The sequence below is a fragment of the Lynx canadensis genome, chromosome C2 (assembly GCF_007474595.2).
Source record: "Lynx canadensis isolate LIC74 chromosome C2, mLynCan4.pri.v2, whole genome shotgun sequence".
In the NCBI taxonomy this organism is placed as follows: domain Eukaryota; kingdom Metazoa; phylum Chordata; class Mammalia; order Carnivora; family Felidae; genus Lynx; species Lynx canadensis.
Genome location: NC_044311.2, coordinates 124,360,420 through 124,380,656, shown reverse-complemented (window position 1 = coordinate 124,380,656; position 20,237 = coordinate 124,360,420). Strand labels below are relative to the sequence as shown.

At 33.1% G+C, this 20,237-nt stretch overlaps 1 protein-coding gene across 1 annotated transcript in view; it reads right to left on the bottom strand.

Annotated features, from left to right (window-relative positions):
- Positions 1-20,237, bottom strand: part of GBE1 (1,4-alpha-glucan branching enzyme 1) — a 276,566-nt gene that overhangs the window by 125,698 nt on the left and 130,631 nt on the right. Inside the window, exons 4-7 of the mRNA XM_030329746.2 lie at positions 15,132-15,257; positions 14,191-14,326; positions 11,940-12,030; positions 8,315-8,509 (exon numbers count right to left, since the gene is read on the bottom strand). Coding sequence (XP_030185606.1) covers positions 8,315-8,509; positions 11,940-12,030; positions 14,191-14,326; positions 15,132-15,257 — 548 coding nt within the window. The remainder of the gene's footprint in view (positions 1-8,314; positions 8,510-11,939; positions 12,031-14,190; positions 14,327-15,131; positions 15,258-20,237) is intronic.

The window sequence follows — 20,237 nt, the reverse complement described above, 5'->3', positions numbered from 1 at the left end:
TTAATGGACTGAGTCACTCAGGTGCTATTGGAGGAGTCATTTTATATCAGGTAGTCACAGAAGGAAGTTCAATAATATATGTAAAGTACCAACTGCCTCCAAATTGAATGTTCCTTAACAATGGCCACCACTGTAATCATCATGATTATCATCAGAAAACAAAGACCAGGTGAATACATCTGGACATCCAGATGGGCCCATTTGCTATCCCTAACACAGTACTAGGAAGAGATCTCAAGTTTTAGAACAGTTAGCTATCATGTTGTTTTGTTTCCTGAAGCACTGAGAGAAAATGTTAACTCTAACTGCCCCTGAGTTTTACTGATGCTTTCAGCAGACAGAATTTTGAAAGGCTACACAGGCAAAGGTCTAATCTTTGGGAGGCATATTATTAGCCTGGAAGGAGACAATGAAATCAATCCTGAGGCTGAGGGATTCTCTTACTAACAATGAAAGAAAAAAAAAAAAAAAAAAGACAGACTGAAGACCTGAGGTACAACCAAACAGGGATATCTCACCATCACAAAATGTGGAGTGGAAATTCAGGAGTTAGAGAAAAATAGGCCTGATTGGTAATCTAAATGAGTAGGGGGAAAGCTCTCAAAGGTGAACAATCTTTGTAATACTTACAAATGTGTCCTTCCAAAATTATGAGATACCTATATTTTCTGAAAATCATTGGCTCAGTGTAACATGGATTATTTATCTGCAGCTTAATGTTAAGGAAATCATTCATCTAGGAAACCATGAAATACTGCTTTATAACTTCAAAACTGCTAGTCCATTCCCTAGGAAATAGACATGTTTAAACAAGTTGTTTTGCTACACACGGACAGGAAATAGATTTTTGTCACCTTTTACCTGCTTGTTTATAAAGGTCATTAACAAAACCAGATATTATTATTATAGACTCCATGACATTTCCACATTTAAATGAATAATCATTGAATAGGGACTTTTAGGCCATTTTCACTATCATGGACCATTGTCTTAGGCTAAAGAAGCAGCTTTTAGAGCACAGCATTTTCAAATTTAAGGCAAATTACCAAGTAGAACTGTCCTACTTTTAAAGTGAGTTTGGACTTGAAAAAGTGAATGGTACTGGTGAGTAAGACCTAAATACTCAAGATATTTTCACAATATCCCTATGTACCTAAATTTTAGACTTGTGGGGAATGAACGGGGCAGATAATACCTGGAACAAAGTTCATACAAAGACTGTAAATCCTCACCCCTGTGCTGTGCTCTGCATCGACAGAAACCTTTCTGCTAGGCTGAATAATCTCATAAACCCTGTGACAGAAGCTACATTTCTACTATTCACACTGAAATCCAGACAGATTAGATTGATATAGCAACTTTCTTAATCTCTTTTAAAATAGAGAATTAGTCTGCCTGAATTTTGAATCTCACTCTACTTTCTTTGAAATAGTAGATTTAACCATTTTCCTTAATCAAGCTGAAATAAGGTTCTGGCTTATACAACAAAGAAATACTAAAGGGAAAAGAAAATGTACTATGAAAGAAGAAAACAGTTAAGACTTTTTCTGGCATATCCAGCATTCACTGAAGCTATTAACAACAATCTTACTGTGAGATTTTAATGTTCTTAATGAAGAATAGAGTATTATTTGTTTGTTGTTGATTGACTGTCTTAGCCATAGTTAGCTGTTTGCTATATCAATGTTTAAAACTGTCTTTTAATCATCTATCATTTGCTTCATACAAATCATTTGTTTGTTTTTTGAAAATTTATAAAGCAAATAGGACAGATATTTGTCTGTCTAAAATGATGATGTATTACCTCAGTTAAAAAAATATATAAATGTTTGGAAACCGATCCAAAGAAATTAAAAACACATATTTTATTTTAGGGTTTGTGCTACATTTAAATATATTGAAAATATCACGTCTGTAAAGGCATGATGCTTGGTAGATATTTCATGTTTGTTAAATAGTCAATAGAATAAATGAACTATTCAGAAAAAAAAAGTTAATTTAAAAAAAAGTCTATGATGTTAACCTAAAAATAGATTATTTTTTTAAAAAATTGTGATGTTAACCTTAATTTACCTAAAAACTGATCTAATTAAGGGATCAGTAAACTTTTTGATTGTGAGCCCTATCAGTGAAAACTTGTCAACATCCCTCCATATATGTATACATCCCTCCATTTGTGTATTTCCATATGTATGTATTAGTTATTAATTGCTTTTTTTGTGACACTTTAGTAACACGTTAAGTGCAGTTAACTCATACACACAAAGAAACTAATTTTAAAATAAAGATAAAATAGTCAAGGGTCTGATTAAAGTTAAAAGTCACCTTGATATGTGATTTTAATGCTTCTCCTGGCTGTAACAGCTCACTAAAATACATAGATATAAATGAGATAATCAATGGCTGGGATTATTAAATTATAAAAGTTTTTTTTTTCCACTCCCTCCATCATCTATCATCTTTGCTAAAATTTGACTTGTATATTTCCACTTTCCCTGAAGTTAGGTAACCACAAGAGGATTCATTTATATTTATATTTACATTTTATATCTATATTTATATTTATTTATATGTATATATTTATAACCAATGGGCTTGCAAAATACTAAAACTGAAACCCTTTTAAAAGTTCACCAAAAACTACTTCCAAGATTTATGTGTATGAAAAGAACTTTTTAAAAATATTTATTTATTTATTTTTATTTTAGAGAGAGCGCACAAGCAGGGACAAGGGGTGGAGGGAGAGAGAGAGCAAGTGAGCTGAGAGAGAGGGAGAGAGATTGACTGAGAGAGAGACGGAGAGAGAGAAAGAATGAATCTCAAGCAGGCTTCACTCTCAGCACAGAGCTCCATGAGGGCCTCAATCCATGACCCTGGGATCATGACCCCTGCCAAAATCAAGGGTCAGATGCTCAACCAACTGATCCACCCAGGCACTCCTGCAAAGAACTTTTATGAATGAAATTGTGGCAATAAAATCACAATGATGGAAATTTTTTCTTGATATTTTCCCCAAATCCACAGAAATTTCTTTAAAAACCATTATTTCAAATTAATTTTTAAAATATTATCCATACCCTGAAGGGAATGACTTTTTGGTCTATTTTTTTCCCAAACTGCTGATTAGCATATGCTCAGGAGTTTCCCAAGTGTATATATTTTGCAATGCATCCTAGGACATATGAATCTTTAAATTTTCCAGATAATACCAAACTGTTAGTTGCACACATTAACTTTTCTATGCTATTTTTTGTTATTGTGGCCATTTTTACTACCATAAAAAGAGAAATTATTTCACCCCATGACACATGACTTTTTGATTTTTTTTTTTTTTTTTTTTTTTTTTTTTTGCTTTTAAGAAACCACAAAGAAGTACATGCCTTTTAAGTTCTCTTTAAAGTAATAATATTACAAGTTTCTAATCATGTCCTGGATACTTAGCTTTTAAAAGTCTTGCAAAACAAGATATACCATACCATATACTCGTTAGCTAATACATCAATGTACAATAATCCTTAAGATTCATCATTAAGAACTGATTTGGTCATGGTAAAATATCATATATAAATATACTAAAATTTTGTCTAGAATATGAGCAACTATGTTCACGAGGGTTTACCCCAGGAATGCAAGACTAGCTTAACATTCAAAATTTAATAAATGGAATTTACTATATTCACAAACTAAAAAAAGAAAAACCATATAAGATACCATAGACCACTTAAGATACAGATATCCACTCTAAACAAGAAAGGCCCCCCCATGAATTTCCTTCCACATTTTAACTTATGGAAAGGACTACCACAATTAAAAACACAATTATTATAGTGTCTATACTAAGGAGTATTTCATTCCATGTGTTTATGACGCTAAAAAGCAAACCGGATTTACTTTTGTTCCTAAAAGGAACTCTAGTAACTCAAGATAATAGTAGAATATCTTTCTACCTAATAGTTGTTTCATCATGAACCCATGCTGAAGGAATATGATTACAATACCTTTGTGCCCAAATGTAAATTTCAGAGAAAAAAAGAACATTAGCTGTACTATGTTATCTCCTTTGAGATTCAATACCTTATCTCTGAGAGAAATACTCAACAAAGAAAAGGTACTCATTTGAAGCTTTAGTAATAGTTAAGGCACAATTGTTTAAGCTCAACAAATCTGCAGTTATCTTGTTATTTTATCAAGGGCATTTACACAGTGCCAGAGGAATAAGCAAAACAGAATTTAAAACTTAGACCTCTAAATTGTATCCATTATTTCTTAACTCTGGAAACTTCAGAAACTTATGGATGACAGATTTGTCAGAAAGTTCTCTTTACCAACTAAAGTAAGGACATCCCAACCTCTGTTATGAACTGTCATTAGCAATTTAGCAGGGCTAGAAGGCAGTTCAGCCAAGTAGACAGAAAATTAAAACATGGGCAGCTCTTGATTGGAAATTTATTCATAGCAGGTAATGAAATAGCACAGACAGATCTCTGGTATTACTCGGAGTGAGAGATTTAATTTTGATAACTTTGATGATGGCACTTGAATCAGAGAGTATAAACGGTGACAGGTTATGACATATAGATAGGATGAATAAGCATCAGCAACATATCTTTACAGAAGCTGATTCTATATAAGATTAATTTTTTTCAAACAGTAAATATAATTATTTCAAAATTATTACAAGTTTTCAAAAAAGAGGCTTAGGCCTTACACAGGCCATGTACCATATTATATATGCTTTTCCATGGAGTGTAATATTAATCAACAAATCAAAGATAAGCAGGAGAAAAGAACTTGTATTTTAAAATATGTAGCTTCTGATTTTATGTGGGTAAGGAATCAACCCAAAATAAAAGGCAGAGTAGCTATTCCATGGGGAGAGTAATAGGTGTCCATGTGTGTATACGTATGTTTAATGAGTTTATAGTCATTAAATGCACTTGTGTACAAAGAATGTTATTTATACTTATTAAGAATAATATTTTTTTTATTTTGGAAAACGTGGGTCTTTTTATATTTTCTAATTGTCAACAATGACATTATTACTTTCATAATGAAAGGTACATATTTTTAAAAAAAAATTCTGTTTCAGGGGCACCTGGGTGGCTCAGTCAGTTAAGGATCTGACTTCAGCTCAGGTCATGACCTTGCAGTTCCTGAGTTCGAGCCCCACATCGGGCTCTGTGCTGACAGCTCAGAGCCTGGAGCCTGCTTCAGAATCTGTGTCTCCCTCTCCCTGCCCTCCCCCGCCTCACATTCTGTCTCTCAAAAATGAATAAACATTAAAAAACTTTAAAAAAAAAATTTGCCTATTTCAGACAAAACTCTCTACCACAGAAATACAGCTGAAAAATAACATTTCCACATAGACAAATATTTCAATATATTTTTGAATTTGTCAAGTGGTATGTTCATTGTATGCTGTCAAAACTTGTTATAGATGGGTATTTTAAAACACAGAACTAAAATCCTTTAATGCTTCTGTCCCTTGAATCTATAACTATTCAATCTATAGTTTAGAGTAGAAATGATGCTGTGTCAGCTTCTAGATCCAGACCATAAGAAATGGCAGCCTGAATGTCATTTGGGAATTCGCTATTGTAAGAAAGGCCAAGTAGCTTGTGCAGTGGGCTACAAGAGGCACTGAAGCCCTTTGGCCCACAGCCATGACTGAGCTCCTAGCTGAGAGCCAGCACCAACTGTCAGTCATGTGAATGAACCATCCTTAAACAAAGTGGGTGTTCCACCCTTGAATTAAACCACTCCATTGACCGACATGCAGAAGGAAGAGCATTCCTCTTGATCTATACCCAAATTGCTGGTCTGGAACCATCTCTACACCCAACATGGGGCTCGAGCTCATGACCTGGAAATCAAGAGTCTCATGCTCTACTGGCTGAGCCATCCAGGCGCCCCAACAACTGCTATTATCTGAAGTCACTAAACTTTGAGCTGGTTAAGCAGCAATAAATAACCAAAAGAGCAGGATAAAAATTAAAACATAAATGCTGATTATAAAAAAGGCTTTAGCATTGCAGCAAAGCAATGTTACTGTCACACTGCATATGTTGTAACTAATCAGAATAGAAGGAAGAAAATCCTGATAAGTTTCATCAAGCTAATATAAATTTTGTCAATAAAGTTTTTAATCAATTGTATACAGTAGTGAGAAAATAATCCAAAGAGCCCTAGAATCTTTACTATTTTGTACATTGAGCAATCGAAGTATTAAAAAATTATTTGTTTAAATTTGGTGATTTAACTTGTTTAAATTGGCTTTGTAGGGTTTTATCTATATTGTATAATGATGTCATAACCGATAGTATTAACCTATATAGAAAATACTAGCTCTCTTAAATTGGAAAATGTAGGTACAGTATTGTCAAACAGAACAACATATAGAATAATAAAATGCATTTTACATGGAACTATATTTACAAAGTACTAAGCCTCTACGACATAATGTAGCCAAAAGAATTAGTCATATTAAAAATTATAAGCCAGAATCATGCTATATATTATTTACCAAAAGCAAGCACCTGAGAAAGTTAATAGTTCATAATAAAACAAGTATTAAATAAAATGTTAAATATGTCTTAATTTCTATAATAGAAATGTTTCTTAAAAAAAGTTATGTATAATCTCTTTTCTTTAGAAAACTGGATGGCTTTTAATGGACCATGGGAGCTCCAGGTATAGAAAAATACACTATAATAAATATTTTAATAAAATAAATAATCGTTTTTGTAACATTTAAAAAATCCATCTGAAGTTTTTTCTTTAAAGACATAGTTCTACAGAAGAATTGTGTCATAACACAAAAATTTAACTATTTAATGCATTTCTTTCATAAGGCACAGTTCTATAGTACAGAGTCAACTCATTCATCTAGATATGAACCAGAGAGTACAATTAATTATATCTCTTGCCCACAAACTATTTTTACAAGATTTTCTCAATAGTGGAGTTATATCACAGAATTAGCATGGGTTCAGTCCTTTTTACTTGTTATACATCCATAGTATGAAAAGCAATGTTCAAAAAGGTGACACAGATACAAAATACCTTTACAAAGGGAATTGTATTAGCCCCCAAACTCTGCTTCCTCTTATAATGAAAAACCTGAGAACCAGAATGATTAATTGATTTGTTCCAGACCAAAACTAGGCCTGGAACCCTGCCACCCACTTCTACCTCTTGTGTCTTTTCTAATATGTTATGCTCCTTCATCTGGCATGAGTGATTCCTATACAGTTACGAAATATAAAACAATGTATAACATTCAGGAAAGAGCAAAGCAAAACAATTTCCTCCATATGAAAGTCATCTAATTTATGTTGAAAAATTAGAAACCTTCATTTTGTCAAAGTACTTGCTACAGCAAGATACATCCAGATACATAAACATCCAGATACATGTATGTTTATGTATAATGCAGCATTCAAAAGAAAATTCGTTAAATTCTTTCAAAAATATGTATTGTAAAAAGTTAGTTATATGTTGATACTCTGCTACTTTTTATATTCCTGACAGCATATTTTCATTATATTTTCACTGATAATCAATAATGGATAAAGAGTATTTTTGATATTTTAAAATATTTTGCCCTATTAAGCTATCTAGATTTAATCACCTAAAACACCCTTCTGTTTAAACGGTAAAAGAAGTCAGAGATGTGTTTAATCTTAACTGTTTCAACAATAAACTTTAGCTTACCTTTATGTAACATGATGTTAACAATAGAACCTACCAGTTGTAAGTAGAGTTGTTACACAGAATAAGGAAAATATGTAGCTAATATACCTAAAACACTTGGCATCATACCTGATACATTACATACTAATAAATGTTACTTATTATTAAAGTTATGTTAATTTAGCTGTGATCAGGAATATGGCAATATTATTAAGATAGCAAAATATGAAGTAACATTTTAAAAAATTGCTTATTTTATACAATATATATTTCAACTAAAAGGAGACTTGCTACAGTTAATTCAACTTTATAAAGTATTATTTTAGATATTAAAGAATTATTCATATAAATCATTTTAAGTGACCATATAACCAATATATTTTAAGTGGCCTAAGATTGGTAAAACTGAAATTTAATGAAACTTACCACAAATGCATGGGCTATTCAAAACAAGGAAAGTCTATATGTATGGTAAACATTCCTTACATAATTTTTAAAAATCAGCTTAACGAGTTGTATACCAGTGAAAGACTATACACACAATGAATTTAGCAATATTCCTTGAAATATTTTTTCAGTAAAAACATTTCCATATTACATGTACCTACCTGGAGTAGATAACAATCGACTGTCCCAAAGATCATGATTCCCTCTAGGTCCAGAATGAAAATAACAGGAATCTGTTCCATCAAACATATTCAATCCATCTTCTGAATTTTTTGAAGCATGGCTATGCACCACATCTAAGAGGACTGTAATACCCATTGAGTGAGCTGTGTCAACCAGTTCTTTCAGCTCTTCAGGCGTTCCATAACGGCTAAAGAATAAAGCAGAAACAAAATCATATCATATTTAAATCAAAGAACCATTTACTGTGTATCATTTGTTTTACCAGTGCAGTACTAGGTACTTTAAATATGAAAACGCACTGTGACATAATACTTGGGTACAAGTCAAAGTGGAATAGTATTTCTTACTAAACAAATTTTAAGGCATTCCATAAAAAATAATTAAATCCAGCTATTAGACATAGATTCATATCCCAATGAAAATTCACATTTTGAGTTAGTAGGTAGTAAATTATTTTTAAGTGTTTATTTATCTTTGAGAGACAGAGCATGAGTGAGGGAGGGGCGAAGAGAGAGGGAGACACAGAATCTGAAGCAGGCCCCAGGCTCTGAGCTGTCAGCACAGAGCCTGATGCAGGACTTGAACCCACAAACCATGAGATCAAGAGCTGAGCTGAAGTCGGATGCTTAACTGACTGAGCCACCCAGGCGCCCCAGTAGGTAGTAAACTCTGTTTCTCTAAACTCAGAGTTTCTGACTTTCTTTTCCAAGGCTATTTTGCCTGGGGAGCATGGTAATCTCTGTTCATAAACCTGGCCATTCCTGTGAGTATGTATGCTTGGAATGCAGTCTCTTGGAGTATTTCTTTCAATGTCCTTGGTATCTTGGGTGAGGTCATCCCTCTTGTACCTACTTATTCCCAAACTGGAATGCCTTCAGGTGCCAGAAGGCCAAGAGGATGGGCCATGTCTGTCACCACCCAAGCAGAAAATATGGGTAGCTCAAAGGCACACGTGTTTGTGTTAATAGCAGCTTTCTAGTCTGCATGAAAAAGAAAACAAAAATCACTCCTCTAAGAGGGAAGGCTTTTCTTAACCTATGTAAAATCTCAATATTGGCCTTCCATAGCATCAACTTTACTCTTTAAGTAAATAATCACCCAATCACCCTTGTAATTATTTATTATCTCACTTCCTCACTACATCATATGTCCCTTGAGGGCAGAGGCTCTTACTATCTGGTTTCCCATGATGCAGTACAGTGCTTAGTATATCACAGGTCTCCTGGTAGTCAACTACATTGGGCAGCAAGAACTATCTTTAAAAAATGAAAATGTGATCATTTCATCCTCTACCTGAAGTCATACTTATACTCCCATTGTGCTTAGGATGAAGACTGTGGACATTATCAGGACCTACTGCACTGCCTAATTTGGCTCCTTCCAATAACTTTAGATTTAGGACACTTTACCCCTTTCTCTCCTTATCCCAGCCTTTTTTTCTACTCAATGAACAGCATGCTCAGTAAATAAATAGCCTTAAAATCTCTTTCATTCATTTGTTTTTTCAACAAATACTTATTAAGCCATCTACCATGTGTCACGAAATTGTCTATGCTCTGAGATTCAGCAGTGAACAAAATAAATATCACTGCCCTTATGGAATTTATATTCTAGTTGGAGGATTGGAGGACTACAAATAAATAAGCAAAACATGGGGGATGTCAGATAGCATTAACTTCTCTAAAGAAAAAATGAACAAAGCCACTGGTGGAAAGGGCAGGTATGCTATTCTAAACAGGGTTATCAGTGAAAGTTTCATGAAGAAGGCAATGTTCAAGGGAAGACCTGAAAGAAGTAAGGAGCAAGGTGTGTGAATATCTAAAAGATAGGATATCCAGACATAAAGGGTACTGGGGACAGAGTTAAGCTAATAAGCTAGGAACACTGGAAGAATAGCAAATAGGCTAGTGTAGCCAGAGTGTAATGATCCAGAAAGAGATGAGCCCCGAGGGTCCACCAAGACCCAGAACACATGGGGTCTTATGGACCAATATAAGGCCTTTGACTTTTGCACTGAAAGAGATGGGGAATTGTTAGTGGGTTTTGAGCAAGAGAGGGACATGATCTGACTTTTATTTTAAAGTGGTTAGTCAGGTCACCATGCAGAAAGTAGCCCATGTATATGGAGGAAAGAAGGCTAGGGAAGGGATGGAAGAACAAGAGGAAACAGAGTGACAAGTTAAAAGGCTATTGAAATAATCCAGGTTATAGATAATGGCAACTTGGAACAGGATGGTAGCAATTGAAGAAGCCAGATTTAGGATATATTTTGAAGTTACAGGTGGTTAGGTTTTATGATAGCTGAGTATAGGCAGGTACAGAAAGGGAAGAGTCCAGTATAATGTAAAGTATATTTAAGGCATAAGAATGGATGAGCCTTGATGAGACCCTCAACGTACATCATACATATACAGAAGAGAATGGAACCAAGGGCTGAACCCTGGGAGGTCCAATATTTAGTGGTCAGAAAAAAGCAAAGCAAATTAAAAAAGAAAAAAAAAAAGCAGTAAAGAGATAGGAAATACACAAACAGGAGAATAATAGTTTCCTGAAAACCAAGGAAAGAAAAATGTCCTAACAAGGTACAAGTAATTAATTGTGCCAAATGCTGACAGTTCAAGTGGGATAATAGCTGATCATTGGACTTAACAGTGTGGAGGTCATCAGTATACTTGACAAAAGCAATTTCAATGAAGAGGAGAAAAGCCTACTCGGAATGAGTTCAAGAAAGGAGAGGAATGAAAGATTTAGAGATCACAAATACAGGTAATTTATTCACTATATTAGAGAATATATAGTGAAACAGGTAAAAGTATCAGTATTTTTTCTCTATGCCAGAAAAACTATCTCCTTATTCCTACTTTACTCCTCCCCCAGTTCACTCTTACTTATGTTTTATATGTCAGTCTCAACATCAGTTCAGATCTAAACTGATCAGACCCCTCATTCTAGGCTCTTATAGTACCCTGTCATTTTCTTCCTGGCTTTTATTACAGATAGAAATCAGTATGTATGATTATTGATGTCTATATTAAACCAATATGTATGATTATTGGATTGATGTCTATATGCCACAACAGTGTAAGTTCCATGAGATGGAGACAATGTTGGACATGTTCAGGTCAATACCTCTTCAATTACATAGGACTCTTTGTTGTCTTTCTGCCCAGAGATCCACATTCTTTGGATTTAAGCCCAGAAAGAAGGACAATCCTTCTGTGGGCAGTAATATGTCCTACCAAGAGCCTTCTCAGTAATGTTCCTACATGAGCCAATCTCTTTCCAGTAAAGGATGTGAGCTCTGGCAATAATGACTTCCAGGAGGCATGATTTTCTGATTAAGACTTGGGCCTCCAAATGCATGACAATTTCAGCACGTTAACTGGATACTTTTTAACAAAAATCATTTCATGAAAAGCAATGTTGAATCATGGCTAGCCAATAAGGCTTGATGAAAAGAGAGTCTATGATTGTAGTTAAAAAAAAAAAAATGATAAACTGTTAACCCCCAAATAGATTACAAAACAATATCACATAAAATGTAAAAATTACTTTTATTTATTTATTTTTTTATTTTTCTCAAATAAAAATGGTTATAATTGAGACTTTCATTTTACCTTGAAGCTGCAAAGAAGCTTGTGATCTGGTAACCAAAACTGGCATAGTAAGCATGCTCCATGATTGCCATCATCTGAATGCAGTTGTATCCTATATAGGCAAAGATCAAGTAGAAATTAAAAGCAATATTAAAAAAAAATAAATGAAAAAGAAATATACACACACACACACACAGCATCTTTGTTCTAAGGACATTAAATTTTACATACGATCATTTACATACAAAGGATTTGATCACTTTGAAAAGTTCTACTTCTTTAACATTTTTGACTTGTCTGACCTTCTAATACAAAATTGGACAGTTAGTTCTTGAGAGTGGTACTCTAGTTATTTGAAATGTCTTCATTTTAACAAGTAATAAATGATATGCAAATATACTCTTAATTTGACTTTAGAATATTAAAGATGGCAATCTACATATGCTAAACTTCAGTTGCACTTATAATATTCACAGTGAAGATTATGAAAGCTAAATAAAAGTAACCAGTTGCATGCCATATACTTTTTATTTTACCTTTTTCTTTATATTTCAATTATTTCTACCATGTAACATAAGATACCCAGTAAATCCATGTTTCCACTAGGCAGCTATTACAAAGCCAGCATTAATTCTTCTACCTATACAATTGCTCCAAAGTTGTATGTGTGCACGCATAGCCACACAGAACCTTAAAAGTATTTACTAATGTGTTTTTAATATAAGCCAATAATCAAAGAAGAAGAAACTTGTGATTTTTAAAATTATAACTAAATGAAATATTTTTTGCATCTTCAAATTTGGCAAAATTTTCAAATATGATTTGACTGGTTTGAAAGCTACATTTCTCTAATATACATAGAAAATACTCTGTCCTCAAAGGCCAATTAATGTCAATATAGCTTCTCATGTACATATTTCAGTACATAATTAATTTTGGAACAACTGCAATGTCACATTCCGAATTAGAGATTCATGGTTAAAGAGTAACATAAACTATACTTCATAATCTGCTGAGAAGTTATTATTCCTGGCTTTTTCATTATGAAAACAACCTCATTCACTTTATCATATTTCCATCATGATAGAAATATGTGTATAAACTGCTGCTCAGATAGCATAAATCAATTATATATCTTATAACAAAATACAGAGTTTGTAGTTTCTCTATTATAAAATAAAAATCATTCTTATGATCAAGCTCCAACTTATAGTTTTTATTATTAATTTTATGGCATTACTCATTCTTCGACTCATTTATGTTCTGACTACTGGGCTATTCAACTTATGCACAACAATGAGAAGAAGAGAATCCTTGTTCTGTCCAACCTTTTGCAAGATCTGGGTCATAAACAATGTACTAAGTATGAAATGGCAGCACATCCCAAATATAACAATTTAAATATAATATCTATTAAATATAATTAATATTAAATTATTCATACATTTAATTAATTTGGGTTTCACGAATTGACTTCACCATCACAGATAATTAACAGCAATGTACAACTAAAAACTTTAACAGTGAGTTGCAAACCTTTCTTCTAGCCAAAGTTTAGACTGCCTACCAGAAGCAGAATAATTAAATGTACTTTATCTTCCTGCCTAGCTGTTGGAGCAGGTGCTAATATGCTGTGAAATGATAAAAAGGCATTACCTATAAAGAGAAAAATAACAAATTTAAAGCACACTGAATCAATAATTCAGCAGTACACTATTAACTCTCCTGGCTGTTCCCATGAAGACAAGAATCTATGTCATTACAGTCCAACATACAAACATCTAGAACGATGTACCTCAGAAAGATGTACCATAAATATCTGTCAAGTAAGTCATCCAGACTGGAGCTATATATACTTAGATTCTGATACAAAATGAGTTCCAGTAACCTTAAAAAAAAAAATATGATTTTTTTCCCCTAACAGACGAAAATGAACATGCTATAATCAATGACCACTTAAATTGATAAAAGTTCTCTCCTGTAGAAAAGTAATTATGCTTACATATTTATCTACAATTTGGAAGCCATCAGTTCACATTACTTAAAATTGAAATTGGAATAATATCTTGAATTCTTACACTCTATCTTATTCCATTTCTCTTTTCTATGCTATCACTATTACAGGGCAATTTGAGAAGCCTAAAATAAAATGCATTTCTATTACATATTTAATCTCTTAACACTAAAAAAGAGACACTTGTAATTAGCTTTTCTAATAAGAGAACAGACTCATTAAAATTTTATCTGAATAAAAATCACAGTTATTACTTACCAAGGTCTTTGATTCTTGGTAGTACATTGTATGTAAAATGTTTATAAGAAGCTATTTTTCCTTCATAGGAAGAAATTCCCACATGAGATTCATAAATTCTTACACCTCTTGGCTTCTTTGGTCTGGAATGCTTAAACTACAGAATATAAAATTACATAAAGAATTAGATCAGAAATGCAGGTATGGTACTATCTGATTTAGCATGTTAAATGGAATGGTGAATCAACTCAGTCAAACAGTTTGGAACTGTTTTTGCATATAAAAGGCATTTGGCTACATCCATTAAATTTTTCTCTTAAAAGTAAATTCCTTTTTAGAACCATATTAATGGATCTGTTTGAAAAGAGTAATCATGTAATGGCTTACACCTTATCATTGAGCCTTAAAGAAAACATAAGAGCTTAAAATGCATACATAATTATCAAATGCAAAGCATTTATCAACATGCTCCAATAACTTAAAAGACAGAGATGTGAGTTCAAACATACATAGAAACCTTGAAAATAACCCTAAATAATATATTCATGAGGTATCTTCCCTATTCCTTGTTCCTAAGGACATTGATCCTGCTTCTAACTCATGACAATGAGAAATATTACCTCACTGCAGATTCCATGATGAAACAGAAATTGTGGTTTAATAAAAAAACAAACAAACAAACACAGTATCCCTTACAGGTCAGTATGTAGAGATTTAGTTTTCTTTTTCCCTTCTCCTAACCTTAGTAACACATGATAAAATAAGAACTCACTACTATATTCTACTGGCTGCAGATGATGGACTCTGATAATGTGTAGAGCATATCGGGTACACTATGATGTAAAATATAAAACTGGCAGAGAAGAGAGAAGTTGAACATTACTATAAAAGTTATAAAAATAAAAATTAATTTTCCTAGAAATATTGGAACAAGCATTTATTTAAAGATTTGTTGTTCTCACTTTATATGGGTGTTCTGGATCCCAGTGTATCCAATCATAATTCACATTTTCACCTTCACGAGTCACATACTTCGCCCATGGTGAAATACGATACAAGATCTCTCCACTTTTACTCCTAATAACTACCTAAAAAGAGAATGAGATGTTATTGCTTTAAAATACTTCGAAAGCTCTAAGATAATGCCTAAGAGTTTATAAGCACTGCTACAAGTAAGAAAAGGAGGAATGGTCTTAAGAATCTAAACTACCACACTGATGTGTGGCCTTAAAAATGTTTAAATTCCATGGAGTTTACTTTCTCATCTCATCTGTTATAGTATATGATTATTTAAGTAGATTCCAACTTAAATATTTTATGATTCTCTGGCAACTGCCAACATTGCCAACCAACCATTAGAGTGTTTAAAGTAAACATAAAATAGATAGTAAAAAAAAAAAAAAAACAAGAATATTATTTGGAAGCTACTGTCAATAACTTAATCAACAAGAAGAAATAATCTTACTGTATTAAAAAAAAAGTAATGAGCTATATTGCCATCTCTTGCATTTCTTTTTCATAGCAATCATAACATTTTCAAGAAGCTAAAGGAGAAAAATGGATTTTGATTAGCATTTGTATTGTGCACAGGCACATATACATACATACATACATACATACATACACACAGATACCACCCTGCAAATATTTTCCACCATTTTCAACTTCCTCTGCACCCTATTCCAAGTATGCTTTACCATATTAAACCAATAATTTCCCCCTTTAAACATCCATTCCTATATTTGCCAATAGAATCACTATTATTATCACTAATAAAAAAAATCAGTAAAATGCAAATCCACCCTTTTAGAGAGGATACTAAATAAAGGACCTTGAATTGATCAACAAGGTTAGATAATAAAGTGAGTCACATGAGCAGAGCTTCCAAGTGAATGAAATGGTACCTTTTAAGAAAGTTTTTTAATTAAACCTTCTAAAAGATGGTATACGATGATGAAAATTGTTCAGATTAGGAGCTATACCATTAGCATTGAGAGAGAATATATTCTTCAGTCTCCTTTAATAGTAAAAAGTCTAGTGTGCATAATTATTAGAAATTAAATATTTGTATAATACTTTACAGTTTAGAAAGGACTTTCATCATCATATCTTACTAGATTCTAGAGAAACTTTATAACCTAAATATTACATGAGATTGAATTGCCAAAAGTCCCAAAGTCACTGAGTAGCAGAGCCAAAGCTGAACACAGAGCCTCTGATACTCACTTCCTTACTCTTAACAGGTAACCACTGCACTTCCTACAGATACTAAAAAATAAATAAATAATAAACCCTGATTTATGATGGAGGGGGCAGGTTAGTGGTGAAAAGGAATATCTAACTTAGACGAACAAGATTCTTTTTCCTTCATTATTATTATATCCACTGATTGAAGCCAATGACAGCCAAATATTTCTATCATTCAAATCATTATCACCAAAAAATGAATAGGATTAATCCACTTCAGTAGTAGTTCATCCCAAAAATATATGTCCCTTGAGCCACATGAATTTCTGGTATAATATATAATTGTAATATGTTTAAAGCATATTACTTTTTTCTCACTCATCAACTGAGTACAAGCTATGGGAAAGTAAAATATTAGAAATCGGTTTTCAATAAATAGCACTTTGCCTAATCCACCCATCTGTCTTTTCTCTCTTTTGTTAAATGGCTCCACAGTCCCTGCAAAGGATGATCATGAACCCACAATTATTTGTAAAGGTATCTGTTGGCAGAGAGAATGTTTGAAACTTTAAGTAGCTGGCATCAAGAATCTCCTCATGCTAAACATAATTTTCATTCTTTAGAACACTGCTTGTACACGTCTTTAGACAACATCATTAGAACATTGCTTGTACACATGCCTTCAGAGGCTACTGTGTGATGTATGTTGAAAGGAACAGTCCCTCTGTGGATCTCTAATATTCCTACATATTTTTCTGGGTAGGCCAAGAATACAAGGCCCTGACAGTTACTGACAAAAGCCATTTCTCAGAGTTGTGTTTGTAGCATGCTACCCTGAGGAATGAGATAATGTCTGCCTTCAAGATACAGAATAGGCTTGCTTATTGCTTGCTATAAAAGAATGGATTCCCCAAGATGAATGTTCCTGAGCTATGATGCAAACCAACTGTGTCAGCAGCATACATCTGGACCGTGTGGTGTCACCCATGGGATTTGAAAACAAAGATAACCAATGCAAATATGATGCTCATACTGTTTACTCTGCTGTGACTAATAAAATCATTTGTCTCTGACCCAGGAGTCCTGTGCATTCTGCCAGGTTCCATAAAATAGTAACAAGTAATAAGCTTGTAGGTAGGGTAAAATCAAACTCTACACCTGACAAAGGATTATTTAATCATTCACTGAGTGACCTCAATATCCTTGTTTCCAAAAGTTCTATTTCTTCCCTCACTAATAGTCTATTAGTATTGTTACTTAGGGTAGAAAATTTTAAATATCCAATTGCCTCTTTCCTTTTCAGCAACAGAATTATAACCCAGGTACTTCAATGACATGTAAAGCAAAGCTTGTCATCAAATCTGAAATACTTATCTGTGATCATTATGTAAAAGGTAAGTAAAATCTCTTCTTTAGGCCCCTGATTTGGAGGCTTCTTTCTTACTTCAGTTTTTCCTAAGCACTCACCTGTAGAAGCCACCTCACCTTGTTTGTTTTTTTTTTTTATTTGCTGTCCTTAAATTGTTGTGGTAATCAGCTAAGAGATTATAAGAAATCTAAATAAATCTAACTTGAGAGAAGTTCCAATGAATAAGGAATATAATCTTTCTGAACTAAGTTTTGCACACATTTGGGGAGGTGCAATACCTAGATTTTGGCTCTCATGAGTTCAGATTCAGATAAAAGGATTTTTAGATGATGAGATAAGACTTTACATCACTTAATTTATAACCTCAAAATAGCATATGGTATATAGCAAACTGAAAAGAGATAGCCAGATTGATCTTTCAAGGATAATAAGTCTAACAGCTGAAGTATAAAAATTCTCTTGAGACTATCAAATTAAAAGGCTTATACACTGCTAGTATAAGTGTAAAACAGTATAAAAGCTCTGAGGAGCAATTTGGCAATATGCCTAAAAAAATTTTTCAAAAATTCTCAATGACTCAGCAATTCTAATTATAGAACTTTGCCATGGAAGTAATCAGAGATGTGTCCAAAGAACTATATCCTTGTCTACTGACCTTCATGTTACTTTTATTGGCAGAGTGAATGACTGAAGAATGTATAGCTGTAAAAACTGTAGCAATGAATTATATTGAAGGTTGTAAGAATATTCTTTCAAGTTATGAAAAAGAATGGGCTGCATCTTCCAAATGTAAATGCATACAAACCCATGGACTGAAGTATTCAAACAAATAGAAAAAAAAATATTTAGATAGTTGGCTATGGATAGATTATTAGCAGCTTTTGTTAGCAGTTTCTATATATTACTTCATTTCATTTATATAACTTTGTTGATCAGAAACAAATAAGGACTATCAATACATTTATACAACTGCATATACATTTGTAGAGCTGTGCTAGTCAAGTTGCATATTATGTACCTTAAATATATTGACAGTGTCAGAAATAAAACTCCAAAAATATATCAAATTACTTTAAAAGAATATGCTAATGAAGATAATATTGTGATGAAGTTTTTATAGGGCAAATAGATACTTTTAAAAATTATAACATTTTCTTAGATTATAAAATATTAGCAGGCTCATTTTTTAATAAGCCAAATTATCTCTTTGACTTATGGGAAGCTGCCATCAAAAGATGTTACTAAACAAACAAGTGTATAAAAGAAACCTCTACCTGTGCAAAAGCCAAATTGACTTACTGACTATATGCAGTCAAATTTTATTTAGAAAATGTCATTTAGAACTGACATAAACAATGTAAGGAAGTTTGGTAAAATAGAAAAGATCTTTAAAGAAAAATGTCGGGCACCTGGGTGGCTCAGTCGGTTAAGCATCCGACTTCAGCTCAGGTCATGATCTCGCAGTCCGTGAGTTCGAGCCCCAGGTCCGGCTCTGTGCTGACAGCTCAGAGCCTGGAGCCTGTTTCAGATTCTGTGCCTCCCTCTCTCTATGATTCTCCCCCGTTCATGCTCTGTCTCTCTCTGTCTCAAAAATAAATAAACGTTAAAAAATAAAAATAAAAAAAAAATTAAAAAAATGTGTGTGTGTGTATATGTGTGTGTGTGTGTGTGTGTGTGTGTGTGCGTGTGTGTGTGTGTGTGTTCATTCATTCTAGGAGTATCTGTTGAAATGCTTCTTGCCAGAGAATAATGTTCCTATGGACTGAAGAATTACTGACATAACATGCTCCTCAGGTGGTCAACAATTGCTTATAAAAACAGTGGAAGTGTTAGCATATTCTGGAGAATGGTATTGAATGTAACTCTGGGTTTCATGAATGAATGTGTTGAAGACAAGAGAAAAGACAGACATGTTGAATATTATAATTCAATTTGCCCAAATTATACTACTAAAATTACAACTATGTGATACGTGGTAAACTTTTCCTTAAAAAAAAAAAGTGTACAAGGAGGATTAATTTAAAAGATATTTATAAAAATAACCATTTAGTGGGGCACCTGGGTGGCTCAGTTGATTAAGTGTCTGACTCTTGTCATTGGCTTAAGTCATGATCTCACGCTTCATAAGTTCGAGCCCTGTGTCGTTCTCTGCACTGACCATACAAAAACCTGCTTAGTATTCTGTCCCTCCCTCTCTCTACCCTGCCCCCTCTCCTGCTCTCTTTTGCTCTCTCTTGCTCTCTCAATATAAGTAAATAAAAACTTTAAAAAAATAACTATTTAATGGGGTACAGGTTAAATAACCAAGCAAATTTACAAAGCAATGTTGTCTTCACTTTTAAATTATCTCTAATTTATAGAACATCTAAATTAATACTATATATAAAAATATATAAATATAATAAAATATATTGATATATTACATATTATATGTTATGTATTAATATATATGGAAACATATATTATTATAGTCATACCAATGTGCAATGCTGAATATCAGTATTCTGTCTGC